The sequence below is a fragment of the Furipterus horrens genome, unplaced genomic scaffold (assembly GCF_987537825.1).
Source record: "Furipterus horrens unplaced genomic scaffold, mFurHor1.1.pri manual_scaffold_1, whole genome shotgun sequence".
NCBI lineage: Eukaryota > Metazoa > Chordata > Mammalia > Chiroptera > Furipteridae > Furipterus > Furipterus horrens.
In genome coordinates this window covers 44,782,844-44,800,194 of record NW_028327171.1, presented here as the reverse complement: position 1 = coordinate 44,800,194, position 17,351 = coordinate 44,782,844, and the positions used below count along the sequence as shown (strand labels likewise).

General features: G+C 35.6%; 1 protein-coding gene across 3 annotated transcripts in view; it reads right to left on the bottom strand.

The window, feature by feature from the left end:
• The window catches only part of YEATS2 (YEATS domain containing 2), a 78,721-nt gene that overhangs the window by 35,926 nt on the left and 25,444 nt on the right, over positions 1 to 17,351 (bottom strand). For 2 of the 3 annotated variants that reach the window (XM_090274548.1, XM_090274565.1), the window contains exons 7-13: positions 16,473 to 16,634; positions 13,831 to 13,942; positions 10,431 to 10,475; positions 7,882 to 8,062; positions 5,164 to 5,406; positions 3,531 to 3,689; positions 1,785 to 1,888 (exon numbers count right to left, since the gene is read on the bottom strand). In XM_090274548.1, the coding sequence (XP_090130674.1) occupies positions 1,785 to 1,888; positions 3,531 to 3,689; positions 5,164 to 5,406; positions 7,882 to 8,062; positions 10,431 to 10,475; positions 13,831 to 13,942; positions 16,473 to 16,634 (1,006 nt within the window). The remainder of the gene's footprint in view (positions 1 to 1,784; positions 1,889 to 3,530; positions 3,690 to 5,163; positions 5,407 to 7,881; positions 8,063 to 10,430; positions 10,476 to 13,830; positions 13,943 to 16,472; positions 16,635 to 17,351) is intronic. The other variant, XM_090274557.1, reaches the window with a different exon arrangement.

The window sequence follows — 17,351 nt, the reverse complement described above, 5'->3', positions numbered from 1 at the left end:
AAATACAATTGTACAATTAGAATAAATGTGTGATTTCAGATACTCTATAGTCACTTATACTTAACACAAATATGTGACATTCTCTAGCACCATAAACCACAAAGCAAAACAAAACAAAAAGCCCAAAACTCTTTGGGGTCTTCCAAGCCTCTATACCTGCATTTTTTTATATCATTTAAAAAACCAAATGCAAAGAAAGGCTATTACCTTGCAGGAGCCTACTCATTTGTGCCCCACTAGATGCTGGAAGACTGCTATCATAATACTTTTGATATTTAGTTGACTCACTGGTTTCCAGTTCTAGTCTCCTGCTAAATAGTAAGCTACTAAAGGACAGGCACTATGCTGATTTCTTTTCTATCCCTAGAGCGTATGCACTAAATAAATAAATGAATGAAACAGGCAATTACAGTGTTTCAGTATATATACCCTTTTAATAGTACTCACAACTTGACTTGTTATGGGCAAGAAACAAAAGTTAAGAACACTGCCTAACTGTGTAATGAAAAGATCATCACCAAGTATTAGAAAACAGACTGGCAAAGAATTAAGACCTTAAAGGAAATTACTATAATTCAGGAATTTGTATAACGCAATGCTCATAGATTACACTGAAATTAGAGAAAAACTTCGCCTTGTACCAAGAAACCAGTGATATAATCATCATTAAGTGCCTAAAAAATGCTATGTTAGCACTAGTCATGGAAGAAATGATCTTTGAATTCTCAGGAATTCCCACACAGGAGTTTATACCTCAAAAGGTCTAGCCTTAAGGCAGCCATGACAATGATAAATAAGCTGAATGACTAACCAAAGAGCACGGATCAAGCTTGCTAAACTGAGCACCTATCTAACACTTTGATCGGAACAAGTCAGATAATATTTGGAATTCCAAATATTATCAAAGGACTTATTACTCTGAAAAATGAAAGAAAAAAAAAGTAGAAAGAGAAATTATTTTATTTTCAAGTAATTAAATGGCTGACATGTGGAAAAGGAAATAAGGAAATATATTTATTCCTTGTTGGTACAAATATAGGAAAAAAGAAATGTATTGTCTGATGAATATTTTTACAAGGAAAAATTTGTAACAAAGCTGTTCCCCCTACATCCCCCCAAAATAGGCCTTCTCATCATAGTAAGTTTTCAAATAGATACTGGGTAACCAGTAGAAATGTGGAGCCCTGGCTGGCATGGCTCAGTGGATTGAGTGCTGCCTGCGAACCCAAGAGTTGCCAGTTTGATTCCCAGTCAGGGCGCGTGCCTGGGTTGTGGGCCAGGTTCCTAGTTGGGGGTGTGCAAGGCAACCACGCATTGATATTTCCCTCTCTTTCCCCCTCCCTTCCCCTCTCTCTAAAAATAAGTAAATAAAATCTTTAAAAAAAGAAATGTTGAGAAACATTTCCTTCTTTTCTAAAGATTTTATTTATTTTTTTAGAGAGAGGGGAAGGGAGGGAGAAAGAGAAGGAAAGAAACATCAATCAGATGCCTTTTTTAAGTGTTCCAACTGGGACAGAACCCACAACCCAGGCATGTGCCCTGCCTGGGAATTGAACCAAGGACCTTTCACTCTGCAGGACGATGCCCAACCAACTGAGCCACACCAGCCAGGCGGAGAAACATTTTCTACACTAGGAAAAGATTAAGGTAAGGTGTAGAACTCTGGAATAAGATGATTTTCAAGACACTTATTAGCCTAGAGGTTCTACTTCATAACATTTGCAATATCAACTCAAACACAGCCTTTAAAACTGGCGAAGTGTGATAATGCAATAGAGTGTTACCTTGACAGTAGATGTTACGAAACTACTTCCATGAATTTTAGGAATAGGGGAACCTGTGTCTTGGGAGGCCTGAGAAGCAGTAGAGAGTTTGTTTGTAGGACTTCCTGTAAGCAAGGCAGATTTAAAAGTAAACTATAAATAAAATAAAATTTGCAAAACAGAATTGTAAAGCATTTTATACCGCCCTATCCTTTTTTCCTACTATTTGTTTTTCATTTTTAAGGACTGAAAACTTACAACCCCGAAACTGTTATAGAAAAAAACACTTATGGATTCATCCTACAAAGTTGACCACTTCACTAACCTGAAAAGGGACAAGAAGCTAGTAAGGGCATGTAGAAGAATAAGTAAAATAAGTAGACATACATATACTCTGTTACTTACATAAAAAGATACGATAACAATGGTATTGGTTATTTAATAATGTGCAAAACCGTATGGACGCAAGAGAATGCTAGCTCCTTCAGAGTAGTTTCATCAGGTTATTCCTCTTTGAAAATACTGTCAACATTAAACATTTTATACTCCATTTGTACAACTGCTGTTAGGGTCTGACAAAAATAAGTCTCATTATCTACAGTATTTGATCACCTACCTATTTACAAACTTGTCTGCAAAGACATTTGGCTGGTTGCTAAAACTAAACATCCTCAAAGGACACCTGTTCGGCTCCCCTAAGTATACTCAAAAGGCTGTTTGGTAATTTCTGAAAGTAGCATTTATTTTTAAAGCAGTTCCACAATTACAACAGCTGTTAAAGAAACCAACTTCTCCAAAAAACCTTCTTGGAAAGGCCCAACATATTCATGTGTGTTAAAATCAAATATTTGGGAAAAGAAGTTTCATTACCTTAAGAGTCCTCTCCCTTTTCACTATTCCTCTTAATTAGAAGTGAAAACTACAGGAAAGTTTACACCTAGGAGCATGTTGAAATAGTTTAATTGAAGGGAAAAAGTAAAATGTCAGTGAAAGTACTTTAAGAAACACGTGAAGAGCAGTGACATGAGATGATGGTGACGAACACAGTGAACCCACAGCCTCCTTCCTCGTCCTGTTAGCACTTTCTCTTTATAATGGTGGGGGATACTTTCCTCCCACATGTCAAGTTTATCTTTTTTTTTTTTTTTAAGGTTTTATTTATTTGTTTTTAGAGAGAGGGGAAAGAAGAAAGAGGGAGCGAAACATCAATGTGTGGTTGCCTCTCACGCGCCCCCAACAGGGGACCTGACATGCAACCTAGGCACATGCGCTGACTGGGAATTGAACCAGCGACACTTGGCTCATAGGCTGACGCTCAATCCACTGAGCCACAGCAGCCAGGGGTCAAGTTTAGCTTATTCGCAGAAGAGTAAAGATGACTTTGTAATTTGACAAAGGTAAAATATATATGGCACATTTGTATTAAAGCTTAATTGGAAAGTTAATAACTACATTGCTTGTAGCCCCACCCCCCAATGTCTTCCAAATGAAATAAAATCAACTCTCTCCTTTTTAGGGGGGATTAATTATGACTCATTTTGATCTTTAGAAACTAAAAAGAAATCTTAAGTAAATTCCTAAAAATATAACTTCTACAAAGAGTCAATCTTCCCTCAGAGAAACAGCACCAGTATTACTCTTATATATTCCCTCTGGTTTATGGATAAAGATTTTATTCTCCCATTAAATGGCTACTAAGTCACGCTAGGATTCCATCTTTAGAGATATCAAATCTTTGGATCGCATAAATATTGATCAAACACACACCTGTAGTGGGAGTGGTGGCTCCAATAACCTGCCCTGGCTTGTCCATGATAACATAGGGATTACTAATAACAGAGCTGGCAGTGCCTTGCTTCACATGGACTGGAGTGGAAGTTGGGGTTCGAGGCAATGGTGATGGACTTGGTGTTGATATAGGGGAACCTTTATTAATTAAAAAGAGAAAAAAATAAACTAAACAAAATAGATATATTCACTTCATCTAAGAAGATGCTGGAAGATAATGAGAGGAGGATAGGGCTGCCAGGACAAGAATGACAAGTTGGGAAAAGCAAATGACTGTGTTTCAGGAACTGAGCAGCAGCAGCAGCAGTGCAGCGGAGGCCAGGGATTAGTGTGTCACGCTCTCTACAGCCTGATCCGTGGAACAGCAGTATTAGCATCAGCATCACTGGAGAGCTTGTTAGAAACAGATTCTGAGGTCCTACCACAGAACTACCAAATGTAAATCTGAACTTTAACAGGTTTCCCTGTAGGCACATTAAAGTTCAAAAAGCAGTGCTTTACATAACTGTGAAACCACTGACTCCCTAGATGATAAATCTCCTTAACAACTTTGGCAGGTTATGGTACTGGTTATACTGGAAGATGCTAAAATTAGGAAATTAGTAAGTGATTAGTTGGACTTAGGAACCAGGAGTCTTGATTTGCAATTAACTTCCAATAGAAAAATACAAAAGTCACCCACCCCAAACAAGTTTCTGTCCGTACTATGTCGCAGCCACAACCCAGAGAGTAAATTCCCAGAGAATATGCTCAAAGGTTCCCAATGGACTGTTAAACATCCTCTATTGTCTTTCATTGATCAAATTTGTCATCCATGAATTTCTCTAAACTTTAAACCAGTTTATAGATTCAGCCTCTTCCATCTCTGAATCAGCAAGTTCCAAAGTGCTTCTAACTGGTAGGTAAAATTACACATTCTTTAGTTCTCAATTTCAAAGACCTGGATCATGTTTCTGCTTAGTTCTGTATTTTTAACAAAGCCTCCCATTTCTCCCCTTCATGTAAGTATTATACAGAAGCCTCTCAGTGCCTACATATTTTTATTGACTCTCTTTCATGTCTTTCCTGAGTTGGTACAGCCCAAACCATAAAGTATATTCCTATTAGACGTTTATCCAACATAAATGTGATAATGTCTTCAGGCAATGAGTAATTCAACACTGGTGAAAAGGAAGTCTCAGGCCCCAGAACTACCTCCAATGTGGTTAGAGAGTATAAAAGATATTTCAACTCCAAACCAAAAGGCCTCTATCTGTTTTCTATTACTAGTTGCTCTGGTTTCCTTATACAATCCCAAAACGTAACTCCCACTTTAAATTCAACCATAACCCTAGCAAACATTTCACCTGTGCTGATTCTTGGAGATAAAAATTTGATCTCTTTTGAGTTTCATTTCTTGCCTCATTTCAAAAATTGTTTCCATATAGATGACTTTTGTTTTTGCTTTGTGACATCTTCACTTTGCTTTGCTAATCAAAAGTGATTATTTGTTAAATAAACAAAAACCTTACTTAGTTGAACTAAAAAAAAATTTTTTTTAAAGCCATAGTACTTTGCGTTGTCATTCCAATAATTTTTACACACATCAACTTCACACACATCACCTGTATACCTGAAACGATCTTGCAGCTCATGGTGATAGGCTGGAAGGATTTCCCAGGTGACTCAGGATTAGGAACCTGACTCGGTGGCACAATTTTGCAGCTTGATGCTATTGGCTGAAAAGCTGAATTGCCATGAGAACAAAACATAACCTTCTGGGATGTTGTCATTTTGGTGGGTGTTCGTTCCAATGAAGATGGCAAAGAATAAAATGTAGTGTGTCTCTCAGTTTCAGTACTGGCTGGGAATCCTCCTTGAAATGAAACAGGCAAATGATGTCATTAATCACTTTGAAATAATAAAATCTGACCTTTGTGAGAAAAGAATGAAACAATAAAAATCTCTTATCACTTCAAGAACCATTTAAGCCATTTACTAGTAGTAAAATAAATACAGTCCATGGTATTTATTATCCCTTTATACGTTTTGGAATGAAGTGTGTTAAAAAACACATTTCAACTGAGTAAATTTTAAAGACTTTATTAGCTTTACTCAATTCATGAATCAAGCAGCATCCAATCTAGCAGAGGGAGAGGAGCTCCTTGGAGCTATACAAAATGCAGGACTTTGAGAGGAAGAAGATAGCAGGAACAAGGAAGTTGTATGAATAAAAAGCAACTGCAGTGAGGTCACCTTCTTTTAGCAGGTGGCAGGGGTCTATCAGGCAGATGACCTACTGAGTGCTGCTTAGGTGACTCCTGACTGACTGGTTTAAGATGCCATTTCTGGGAGAGGCTGAAACTGTTAACTCAGTTTCAGTTTGGTCACATGAGGCTTGGCATAAGTGACCCATTCAAGGCCTGTTGTCTTGTTCTTTTAACAAATGTAAATAAGCCTACAATCGAGTTTTGTTAAAATGCTTCTTTAAAAAAAAATAGGAAATATATTAACTATAAACCATATATAATATAAAAAATACACAAGTTCATTATGTTCTCCCATTTTTTTATGAATTAAAAATTGTTTAATTAAAGAAAATCTCAAAAGAAAGCATTCAATTAATCTAATGATATCCTGTCTTATTAAATGCCCATAAAGAAGATGTACTGAAATTTAAAGAGGAATAAGGTTGACATTTTATAAAAGAACTAAAATATTAATATCACATTAAAATGTAGGCTAAGATATTAAGCTAACACCATTTAGAATCAATTACATTTCTTATATGTAAGTTATATTAAGTGAACACTTAAATACTGAAACATTTGTTGATGATGAACCTTAAATTTTAAATAATATATTTAATATTTAAGTTTCTTGTTCACACAGTTGGGAACCTGACCAGAAAGTCTCCTGTAATTTATTAGAAGAAACCACTATAATCAATAAAGAATAAAAACTTAGTGCTTTTTAATTCCAGAAAAAAAATTTTCTTCTACTTGAAAACCTGGCAAAATTCAATATATTTCTGTATCTATTATATATAATCATAAGATAACTTACAATATATGGTATCTTTAATCAATATCTACTACATAAAAAGAATTGTAACTCATTAAATTAGTTGTAATTCACTATATTTAATAAAAGGGTCTGAGTGCAACAATAGGTTGGAAAGACAACAGTGATGCTACTGGACACAACCACATCACAGGGCTATTTTTGGATGGTTATTTATAGTTTCTCCCTGCTGAGATGAATAAGAAATAGCTTTTCCATTAATGAAAAAGACTGATGCAATTAAAAAATGCAACTGTATTTATCTGCTTGATATTATGATAGGTGTTCCCTGAGCCAGATTGAAAATCCTTTATTAAGATAAAAACAGGTCCTTTCCTTCGTTTTTGTCATGTTTTTAATACCTATCTTCTCTATAATATGGTTGTTAAAATATCCACGTTCTCCTCCAGTGAGACAAATCCACAAACCCAAACCAGAGCAGAAATTCGGTTTACTGATACACCCCAACCTCATGGACTTGGATAAACCTAGCTTTTCTCTGAGTTACCTGCTGTCAAAAGAAGCATCAAGAGACAAAAGCATTTGACAGAGAAAATGGTTTTACAAAGTTTGTCCTGTAAAATGCAACAATACTGCAAAATCAGGACTAAAGTTTTTGTTAGTGAATCCTCCAGTTGTACAGGAAACGTTAACGGGTTCATTTACTTTATGAGAGGGGGCAGGGTGACTATTTATCATTAGGGTATCTCATAGCGGAAGAGGTGGTTTCTCCTTGCTTAGCTATAATCGAGACTTGTGTTCAAGTCTTCTTCTCTAATGCACACATACAACTCATTTTTCCAATTCACTACCATTAATTTGGTGTTTTGCTCTATTTTCTCATGTGGGAAGAATGGTACCTATTCCTTAATTAATGATTTGTCATACTTAAATAAAATTTGTGGACTGGTCTAGTTCGCAACACTAATTTATTCAAGTATGTCCTGGAGAGGAGTATAACTTTTTGTTGAATCTACAAAAGTAGCAATATAGCCATAAAAAAATATATGTAATGTCTATTAAAAAAACGTAATGCTTTTTTGTGAGTTTTGTGTTCTATAAAATGTTAGAACTTAATGAAAAATATTTTCTGAGATAAGCAAGCATTTAGGTATTTTTACATAGAACTGTGTAGTAGAGGCAGCATGCCTACTTATGGAAATTTCCATACACTCTAAGTCTCTGAAGGCAGCAGTTCAATATTATGCAAATGAGAGAAAGGAATGCCCCTGAATGACTCCTTCATATAAGGAAAAAATACACTTCCATACAAGGAAAAATATATTACCTTTCTCCACAGAGGTTTCAGGTACTGGCTCATGTGACTGCTTTATAGGTGAGGAAGCTTTCACTGGGGCTGGAATGGTCAAAGGCAAAGATGGTGGGGCATCAGAGATGTCTGACTCAGAGGACTGAGGATAAATGGAGTCTTCTCCGAGAGAATGCCGGTGGAGCTCAACATCCACTACCTAAAATTGGGCAATAACTGGGCTCATGAATTCATCATCAGTGCCCCAGAAAGCCCCAAACCTTCTAAGAATGTGGTACTCTAAGAGATGTGACAAATGATTTCTAATACTACTTGAAAGGCAGTTTCAATCTCAAGAACTAAGTAATTATCCCAGAATATAATCTATTCTGGCTTAATAATTTAGTAAAACCAATCATAAAATTGGGGTCTTTCCATTTGTTGTTTCAATGTCTTAGAATACTCTTCCCCAAAATCTTTGCATGTCTGCTTCTTTCTCACCATTAGGTCTCAATCAAGTGCTATCTTTTCAGACCTTCCCTAACCAACCTACCTAAAGCAACTCTCTTGTCCCCCAGCTATTCTCTATTGCACTTATTTGTAAATGAAACCTTATTTGCTTTTATGCTTACTGTATACCTTCTCCCCGTTCTCAATACAACCTAGAATATAACTCCTTGAGAGTAGTAGCTATCTTGTGTAGAAATATGTATCCCCACTAACTGAACCAGTGCCTAGCATATAGTATGTGCTCAATAAATATCTTCTAATATATTTCCCTAAACAGAGAAAGTTAACTAGCTAATTATAACTATAATGACCACCGCTCATGTATCATAAATACCAAAACAAGGGGGTGGGGTGAGGTGGCAGAGGAGGAGAAAACAAAGTTGGAGATCTCACACTTTCTGATTTCAACACTTACAATTACAAAGCTAAAGTAATTAAAACACTGCGGTACTGGCATAAAGAAAGACATATAGACCACTGGAATAGAATACACCCTCACATATATGGTCAAATGATTTCTGACAAGGATGCCAAGACCACTCAATGCGAGAATGTCTCTCAACAAAATGGTGCTGAGAAATTTGGAGATCCATAAGCATTAGCCTGAAGGTGGAGCTTTACCTTACACCATATACAAAAATTAATTCAAAATGGTTCAAAGACCAAAACATAAGACCTAAAACAATAAAACTCTCAGAAGAAATATAGGAGCAAAGCTTCCTGACATTGGATTTGGCAATGATTTTCTGGAAATGACACAAAAACAGGCAACAAAAGGAAAAACAGATAAATTGGACTATGTCAAACTAAAAACTTTTGTGCATCAAAGGACACAATCAACAGTGAAAAAGTAAACCCACACTATAGGAAAAAATATTTGTAAATCATATATTTGATGAGACTAATATCAAGAATACAGAGAGAACTCCTAAAACTCAACAACAACAAAACAAACAACCTGATTAAAAAGTGGGTAAAGGATTTGACGACATTCCTCCAAAGAAGTTACACAAATGGCCAATAAACACATGAAAAGATGCTCAACATCAATTAACATTAGGGAAACGAAAATCAAACCCATAATGAAATTACCACTGCATACCCATTATGATAGCTACTATCAAAAAGCAATAAAATGACAGGTGCTGGAGAAAGGAACCCTTATGCACTGTTAGTGGGAATATAAAATGATGCTGCTGCTATAGAAACCAGTGCGGCAATTCCTCAAAAAATTTAAAACAGCCTTGGCCGGGCAGCTCAGTTGGTTAGAACATCATCCTGATATGCCAAGGTTGTGAGTTCAATCTCCCCTCAGGGCACACATAAGAAACAACCAATGAATGCATAAATAAATGAAACAACAAATTGATGTTTCTCTTTCCCCCACCCCTTCCTCTCCCTCTCTAAAATCAATTTTAAAAAAATTAAAAACAGAATTACAGTATTAGCCAGTAATCTCATATCTACTTCTCTCTACACAAGTATTAAAAGAAAGGACTTGAACAAACAGATTCACATTCAAAGCCAAAAGAAGTAAGCAACTCAAGTGTTCACTGACAGATAAAATGGCTAAACAAAATATGGTGTGTAATACAATGGAACATTCATTACTTTTCTGGAAGGAAATTCTGACACGTGCTGCAACATGAATGAACCTCGGGAACATTACATTAAGTGAAATATGACAGTTACAAACACACACACATACATACACACACACTGTATGATTCACTTATATTGCATCTAGAATAGTCAAATTCATTGAGACAGAAAGTAAAAGAGCCGTTGCTAGGGGCTGGGGGCAGAGGAACATGAGAATGACTGTAACTGGCTACAGTTTCAGTTTGCTAAGAGGGTGACAGCAAGGACTGCACAAAAATGTGACTATATTTAATAACACTTAAACGTATACTTAAAAATAGTAAATTTTATGTGTATTTTATCACATCTTAAAAAACTAAACAAGGAGGATATAATTATTTTATTTTATTTTAGCACTCATTTTTTTTCTAACTAAAAATGAAGATCAATTTTCAGTCTACTTGTTCCCAAATAATACTGTAGGAAAAAAAACCTACCGTCTCTGCTCCAAGAGTCTGTAAGCCAGTATAAGTTCTATCCAGCTATTAAAAGACAAAAAGAAAGAGTAAATCTTAAGATACAATCTTATCTAAAATCTCTTTCACCCCAAGTCTTCATAACATAGAATCTACTTTTTCATAATATAAATTACCAATTCATCAGCTCAACAAAAACCCCCTTAATATTCTGGGAGAAAACTGAGTAAAATTAATACAAACAATCCCAGACACAGGGTAGGTATTATACTTATAAACTATACATTTCTAACAACCCATTCTAAGGACAATCTAGAAATGGATGAAGTTTTACACAAGATGTTTACTGCAGCATTATCTATAGCCACAAAAAACAAAAGCAACAAATAAACCTGCAGCGACAGAGGAATGCTTAAGAAGTAAACCATGGACCACCAATTTGTGAAGTATTATGCAACCACTTAGATGATGTTTACAAAGACTATGTAAATGTATTTTAGGCTACATCATTTTCATGTTTTCTAGTTAATAAAAACAGCCTCTCTGTAACCTGCATTGTTTCCTTCTTGGGACCACATTTCCAGGGAGACACTGATAAAACGGAACTGTTTTCAAATAAAGAGGAACTAGAAAGCACAGCATATAAGAAATGTTACAAGAACAGGTTTTGCCTGGAGAAGAAATGACTTAGGAGAGTCATGAATGCCATCATTAAACATTTTTAGGGTTCTTATAAAACAAAACAAAGTCCTGCTCTGTGCTACTCCAGAAATCAAACTAGGACAAATTGTCAGGTGCAGTCGCTGGAGGGAGAGTCTGGAGACCGGGTGTAAGGTGTAAGCAGTTTATTGAGCAGGAGGGGACTGGGTGAGAGGGAATCTACTGCTGGACCACCTCAGGGGCCCGCAAGAGTAGGAGGTCACAATACAGGTGTCTAAGGGTTCAACGCCAATCTATACATAATAAATAGTAAAATTAAGTTTTCCTAAAACTTGATATATTGCGTTTCAATCTTCCACCAGGAACTCTTAAGTGATATGGACAATACAAGTAGTTATGAAAACTATGCAAACAACTTCCTTTATTTTAGAGATAAGGGCTGGGCCCAGTGCAATATGAGATAGTATGTGCAAAACTAATTTACACCTTCCTCTAGCTAAGTGGGACCATATTTTGCCCCTGTGAACAAAGTGACTGTATGTTCTTCATTTGGTTTGAGTTGTTCTATATGTCATAGAGCAATCTAGTCTTACAGTAGGAACAATCTGCACATGAAGTTAAGCATTGCTGTCTTACAATGGCTGCATAGAAAGCAATGGAGGGTAAATTTCATTATGCCTTCAGGTTGAAAAGACGCATCTGTAGAACAAAGGGAACAAAAAACAAAATTCTGCAGGTGTACTCAGACTCCTTTAGTTCAATTTTGGGAGTCACTAACAGGAGCAATGTGAAGTCTAACATTAGGAAATGCATATAAGACTACTACAGAGAGGGCCTAGAGGAATATTAAAAAAAATGGTCTGTCTTCTAACTATAAAAGTTAAATGTTTATTATACAAAATTGGAAAAATACTTAAAAAAAATAAAAACAGAAAAAAAAAAGGCAGTGGAAATAGCCCACAATGTCATTAGAGTGATACTTGGCTAACAAGTGACCCTGCTAACAAATTTTTCGGCTAACGAAGATTTTTTTCGCTGTTTTCGGACTCAGCCAACGAATGTTTTAGTGGATGTGCGCGCTAACATAAAACAGCAAACATGAATGGTCGGGCCATTCCAGGGGCTTATCTTTTCCGTCTGTATGTGTGTGACAAAGAAATGAGCTGACCACATCACATAGGGGAGACCACCACACGACCGGGGTGTTTACGTTTGAGGCAGTGAGAAGTGAGACGCCTGATAACATAAGTGCTTCAGATTTGATGAAGATGTACAGTAGTCCCTCTCTATATCGCAGTTCACTTATCGTGGCCTCGCTGTATCGCGGGATTTTTAAAAATATTATATTTATTTATCGCAGATTTTTCGCAATATCGCGGGATTTTGCAGTACTGTATAGGTTGTTAAAGTTATGTAGGTTTAAGAGTGTAGAATATGTGAATATGTTTAATAACGTAAGTAGTGTTTATAAAAGTGCGGAAAAGCTTAATAAGGGACTGTGAACGGTTTAGGGTTAGAAGGGTTTATAAAGCCTTAAAATATATATAAATACTAAAATAAATGTAAAGTTCCTACTTCGCGGATTTTCACCTATCGCGGGGCGGAGGGGGTCCTAGAACGTAATACCCGCGATAAGTGAGGGAATACTGCATTGTAATAGTGTAAAGATCGTCAGTTTTTCATTCTACTTTCCATTCTCCTTCATCCATTTGGGTAGCTGTTCACTTCACCCTTTGGTGAGTTTTTGCCCTTTCAGAGTGTGCTTTTTACTATTTTACAAAACTTATCTTTAAATAGTGGGCAGCATCCAGAAAGAATTAAATGATTTTCTATAGAAACCTATGGGAAATCACGTTTCAGCTAACGAAGATTTCAGCTAACGAATGTGATTCTGGAACAAATTATCTTTGTTAGCCGAGGCATCACTGTACTTCAATTATGTACCCCAACGTATTTGCATATTTCTATTGTGTTTCTTTTCTTTTTTTAAATCATGGTTGACCTCATACTATACATATAGTTTTATACTCTGTGTTTTTGGCTTACTATGTAATGGTAATTTTTCCCCAAGTATAGAAAATACTTTGTAAAATATAATTTATAACAGCTGCATAACAAATCATGTGGATATATCAGTGAAAGATTTCTGACAATACAAATCAAAAGTATTACAACCTTGTATAGTATTTTACATTTTCTGAAACATGTTCACTTCAATCTTTACTCTTAGGAGATAGACATATTCTTTATCCTTATGAGACAAACAGACAAGGCTTATTACAGTAACTCCTTATTTAAAGTTGTGGACTTGAAATGAAACATAGTATAACAAAACCAAATAGACTACAGGCTCATTACTATAAACAAGAGTTAAGTTCGTATAACATTTCATCATAATGACATTGAACAAAATATTATTTAAGGACTCAGTATTTGCTTCATTTTATAGAAAGTAAGTAGATTTAAAAAAAAAATTAGCCCTAGGTAACACAGTAACAGTTAACTCTGGTCAGAAATTCCAGTGTTCTGATTATCTGACCAGTTTATCTTTTTAAAGAACACACTTTCAATTGTTTAAACAGCCCCTCCCTCAAGCTTCAGAAGACAAAGTGTTACAGCAGTAAGCATAGCACACTCAGAAAGATTGATCCTGCTTCACTATCCTTGGCCTAGATGCTTCTCCCAGAAGGCCAACATACTATTTTAAGTATCACGTGAAAGAGATACTTCATTTCCAGGGAGCAATGTTTTGTTACAATACCTTCAGATTATGTATGATATCTATCCGCTTGTTTTGGCTGTCCTTAAAATGAACTTGAACTCTTACAGGAAATTCACCCCAGCCTCTTCTGGTCAGGTGAAAAGGAGGCTCTCTAGGGAAAAGCAGATTATTAACACGTTATCTATGTGTAATCATTCTAAAGGAAAAGTTTTCTCATAATGATAAGTTAGAAATCCACATCTTTTTGACAATCATTTACATTTCCTCACCTGAAGCTAAATCAAAATGTGCATTATAATAAAATGCTAAATTATAAAAGAAAAATCAACTCGAATCTACACTAAATTTTCAATTACTGGATACTTAAGAGCTAAGACATTTATACCATATACTCCAATGTCATTATTTTCACAAAGAACTAGTGATTTGATAGATATCACAATATCAAGAGTCAAAATCCTTTATTGGTACTTGGCAGACAAAGGTTGTGAAGTATAAGTTCCCTACTCCAGATATTCATATTTATTCCTCCACTCTGGCAAAATACAGAATAAATCATGAATACTCAATTTGAAAGTGAGAATTTATTGAATGTATCTAATCAGAGGACTTCAGAGATCATATGTTCACAATATGATCATCCCCAAACAGTGACTATGATTTTTGAGGATAGAGGGGAACATGTGTGAATGCTAACTGGACTAAAGGATTTTCAGTCAAAAGATAGTCTGTAAAGAAAAAAGAAAAATTGATGAAAAAAAGACTGGCAAACTTGTAATAATTGGTGTTGGGTACACGAGGGTTCCATTTACTCTGCTCTTGTATATGTTTGATATTTTCCATAATATAAAATTTAAAAAATAATTGAGCCCTAGCTGGTGTGGCTCAGTGGACTGAGTGATCCCTGGGTGATTCCCAGTCAGGGCACATGACTGGGTTGCGGACCAGGTCTCCAGCTGAGGGTGTGCAAGAGGCAACTGATCAATGAATCTCTTGCACATTGATGTTTCTCTCCCTCTATCCCCCTCCCTTCCCCTCTCTCTAAAAATAAATAAAATCTTTAAAAAAGAGAAAATGCTATTGATAAATTTGGTCATTTAAATTTCAGTAAAGCTAAATTGACAGGCTAAATTCATTTTGTAATATTCAGCAATTATACTGGTTGTATGCTGAATTTCTCTTATAACGGATGTAGTAAATTAGCTGTGTTCTCCGATCTATGTACATAGGCTAAACTCTAGTGTATAAATAAGAAGAGAACTGGGAAGACAGACAAATGGCATAAAAGAGGCTATTTCAATAATGTGAAACTGCGTAAATTTCACAAAATGAATTTTATTTACTATAAACAGAAAATAGTATAGATGGATAAGATGAAAGAAATTTAAAGAGGAGCTAGGTATGATCTTTTCCTTGGATTTTCTCAGACTGTCGTAATACATCTTATTAAGTGTGATTCAGTATACCTTTACCTGCAGGTTAGTAAAGATTTTTTAGTAAACACAAATTCACATATTACTGCATAATACTTTTTTCTTTTTTAAAGATAGAGGGAAAGAGGAAGAGAAACAAAAACATTGGTGTGAGAAAGAAACATTCACTGGTTACCTCCCTTATGTGCCAAGACCCAGGATTGTACTCACCCTCAGACCAGGGACTGAACCCCTGACACCGCCCAGGGCTACATGATATTTTTTTACAACTTAAAATCCACGTTTTACAGATTTCCAATTCTTGGGGTAAGAAATGAGAAAATAGGCATTGGTTTGCATTGTTAATGTAATGAATTTTTAATGTCTTCTTTTTGTAAATCAGATTTTTATCATAATAAAAATATGGTTAATACATTTTAAACAATTCACATGATTGATCGGTGTTATTTTTTTACCATATAAAACATAAGGAAATATCTTGCTGATCAGGCCAATAAAACATATCCTTTTTATTATTTATATTTTTACAGACACAGTACTTTTAAAAATACTTTTATTGATTTTAGAGAGAGAGGGAGAGAGAAACTTCAGTGTGAGAGAGAACCATCAACTGGTTGCCTCCCATACATGCCCCAATCAGGGATTGAAGCCACAACCTAGGCAGGTACCCTGACTGGGAATCAAACCCCTAACCTTTTGGTGTATGGGACAATGTCCTAACCAACTGAGCCACACCAGCCAGGGCCAGACATAGCACTTTTTAAACACATCTATTTCTTACCCAATTCACTAAAATACCTGTAGTAGAACATAGAATACTGGGCTCATTTGGAGTCAGGCTATCTAAACTCAGAAAATATTATCACTGTATCACTTATCTTAAACTATAAAACATCGTTAATATCCCAAGCATTCAAGTAAATAATCACTTACTATAATTTAACCTCTGGAAAAAAGTAGGACAAAGAAGTATTAACTGAGGGAGGAAACACTGAGTTATGTCCTGAAGGACGGAGGGCAGACCTTTAGAAAGACAGCCACAGTGTGTGTGTGCGCATTTGTACACCAAGACAGACAATAGGCAGAAGGGATTCCTGGCCGAGAAAACAAGTCGCCAGTACAATTCTAAGAGAGGCTAGATGAGCTGTATAAATACAAGAATTTCAAGGGAGTGTTTAGAAGTTAAATTACTTTTCTTACAGTTCATAAAGCTGTACTTCTTAGGGTAAATAACTCAAGACTGCTTACCTAACTTCCACAAGGTCATTGGGTTTATAGCTGGGATGAAGGAAGAACCAAACTTTCTTGACAAAATGATTAATGCTGGGTTCTCTACGAGACCCTCGGACATACACCATCCATTTATGGGTTGATTGGTCATTTTCTTCTCTCTTATCGGGAGGTATATACCTAGAGGAGAAGAAAAAGAAGAAACTAAATTATTTTTTCCTTCAAAACCTAACAAAGCAATTATCACCTACTTAAAACAAGATTAAAAATAAATTACAAGAAGGAAACTAAAAAATTCAGTTACATGGAGATTATAAACAGCATGCTACTGAACCACCACTGGGTCAAAGAAGGAATCAGAAGAGAAATAAAAAAATGTCTTGAGACAACTGAAATGGAAATACAACACACCAAAACTTAAGGGATGCAGAAAGAGCAGTTTTAAGAAGGAAGTTTATACCAATAAAAACATACATTGAGAAAAAAGGAAGATCTCAAATAAACAACCTGACTTAATACCCCAAGGAACTAGAAAAAGTGAAACTAAGCCCTAAGTTAGTGGAAGAAAGGAAATAACAAAGATCAAAGGAGACTAAAATGACAATAAAAACATAAAAGAAACTAGGAGCTGTTTTTTTAAAAAGATAAACAAAACTGAAAACCTTTAGCTACACTTACCAAGAAAAAAAGAGAGGACTTAAATAAAATTACAAGTGAAAGAGGGGTGTTTGCAACTGACACCACACAAACACAATGAATCATGAGAGACTACAATTATATGCCAAAAAATTGGACAGACTAGAAGAATGAATAAATTCCTAGACATATACACCCTAGTAAGGCTGAATCATAAAAAAGCAGGAAATCAGAAGAGAAAAATTACTAGTTAGGAGATTG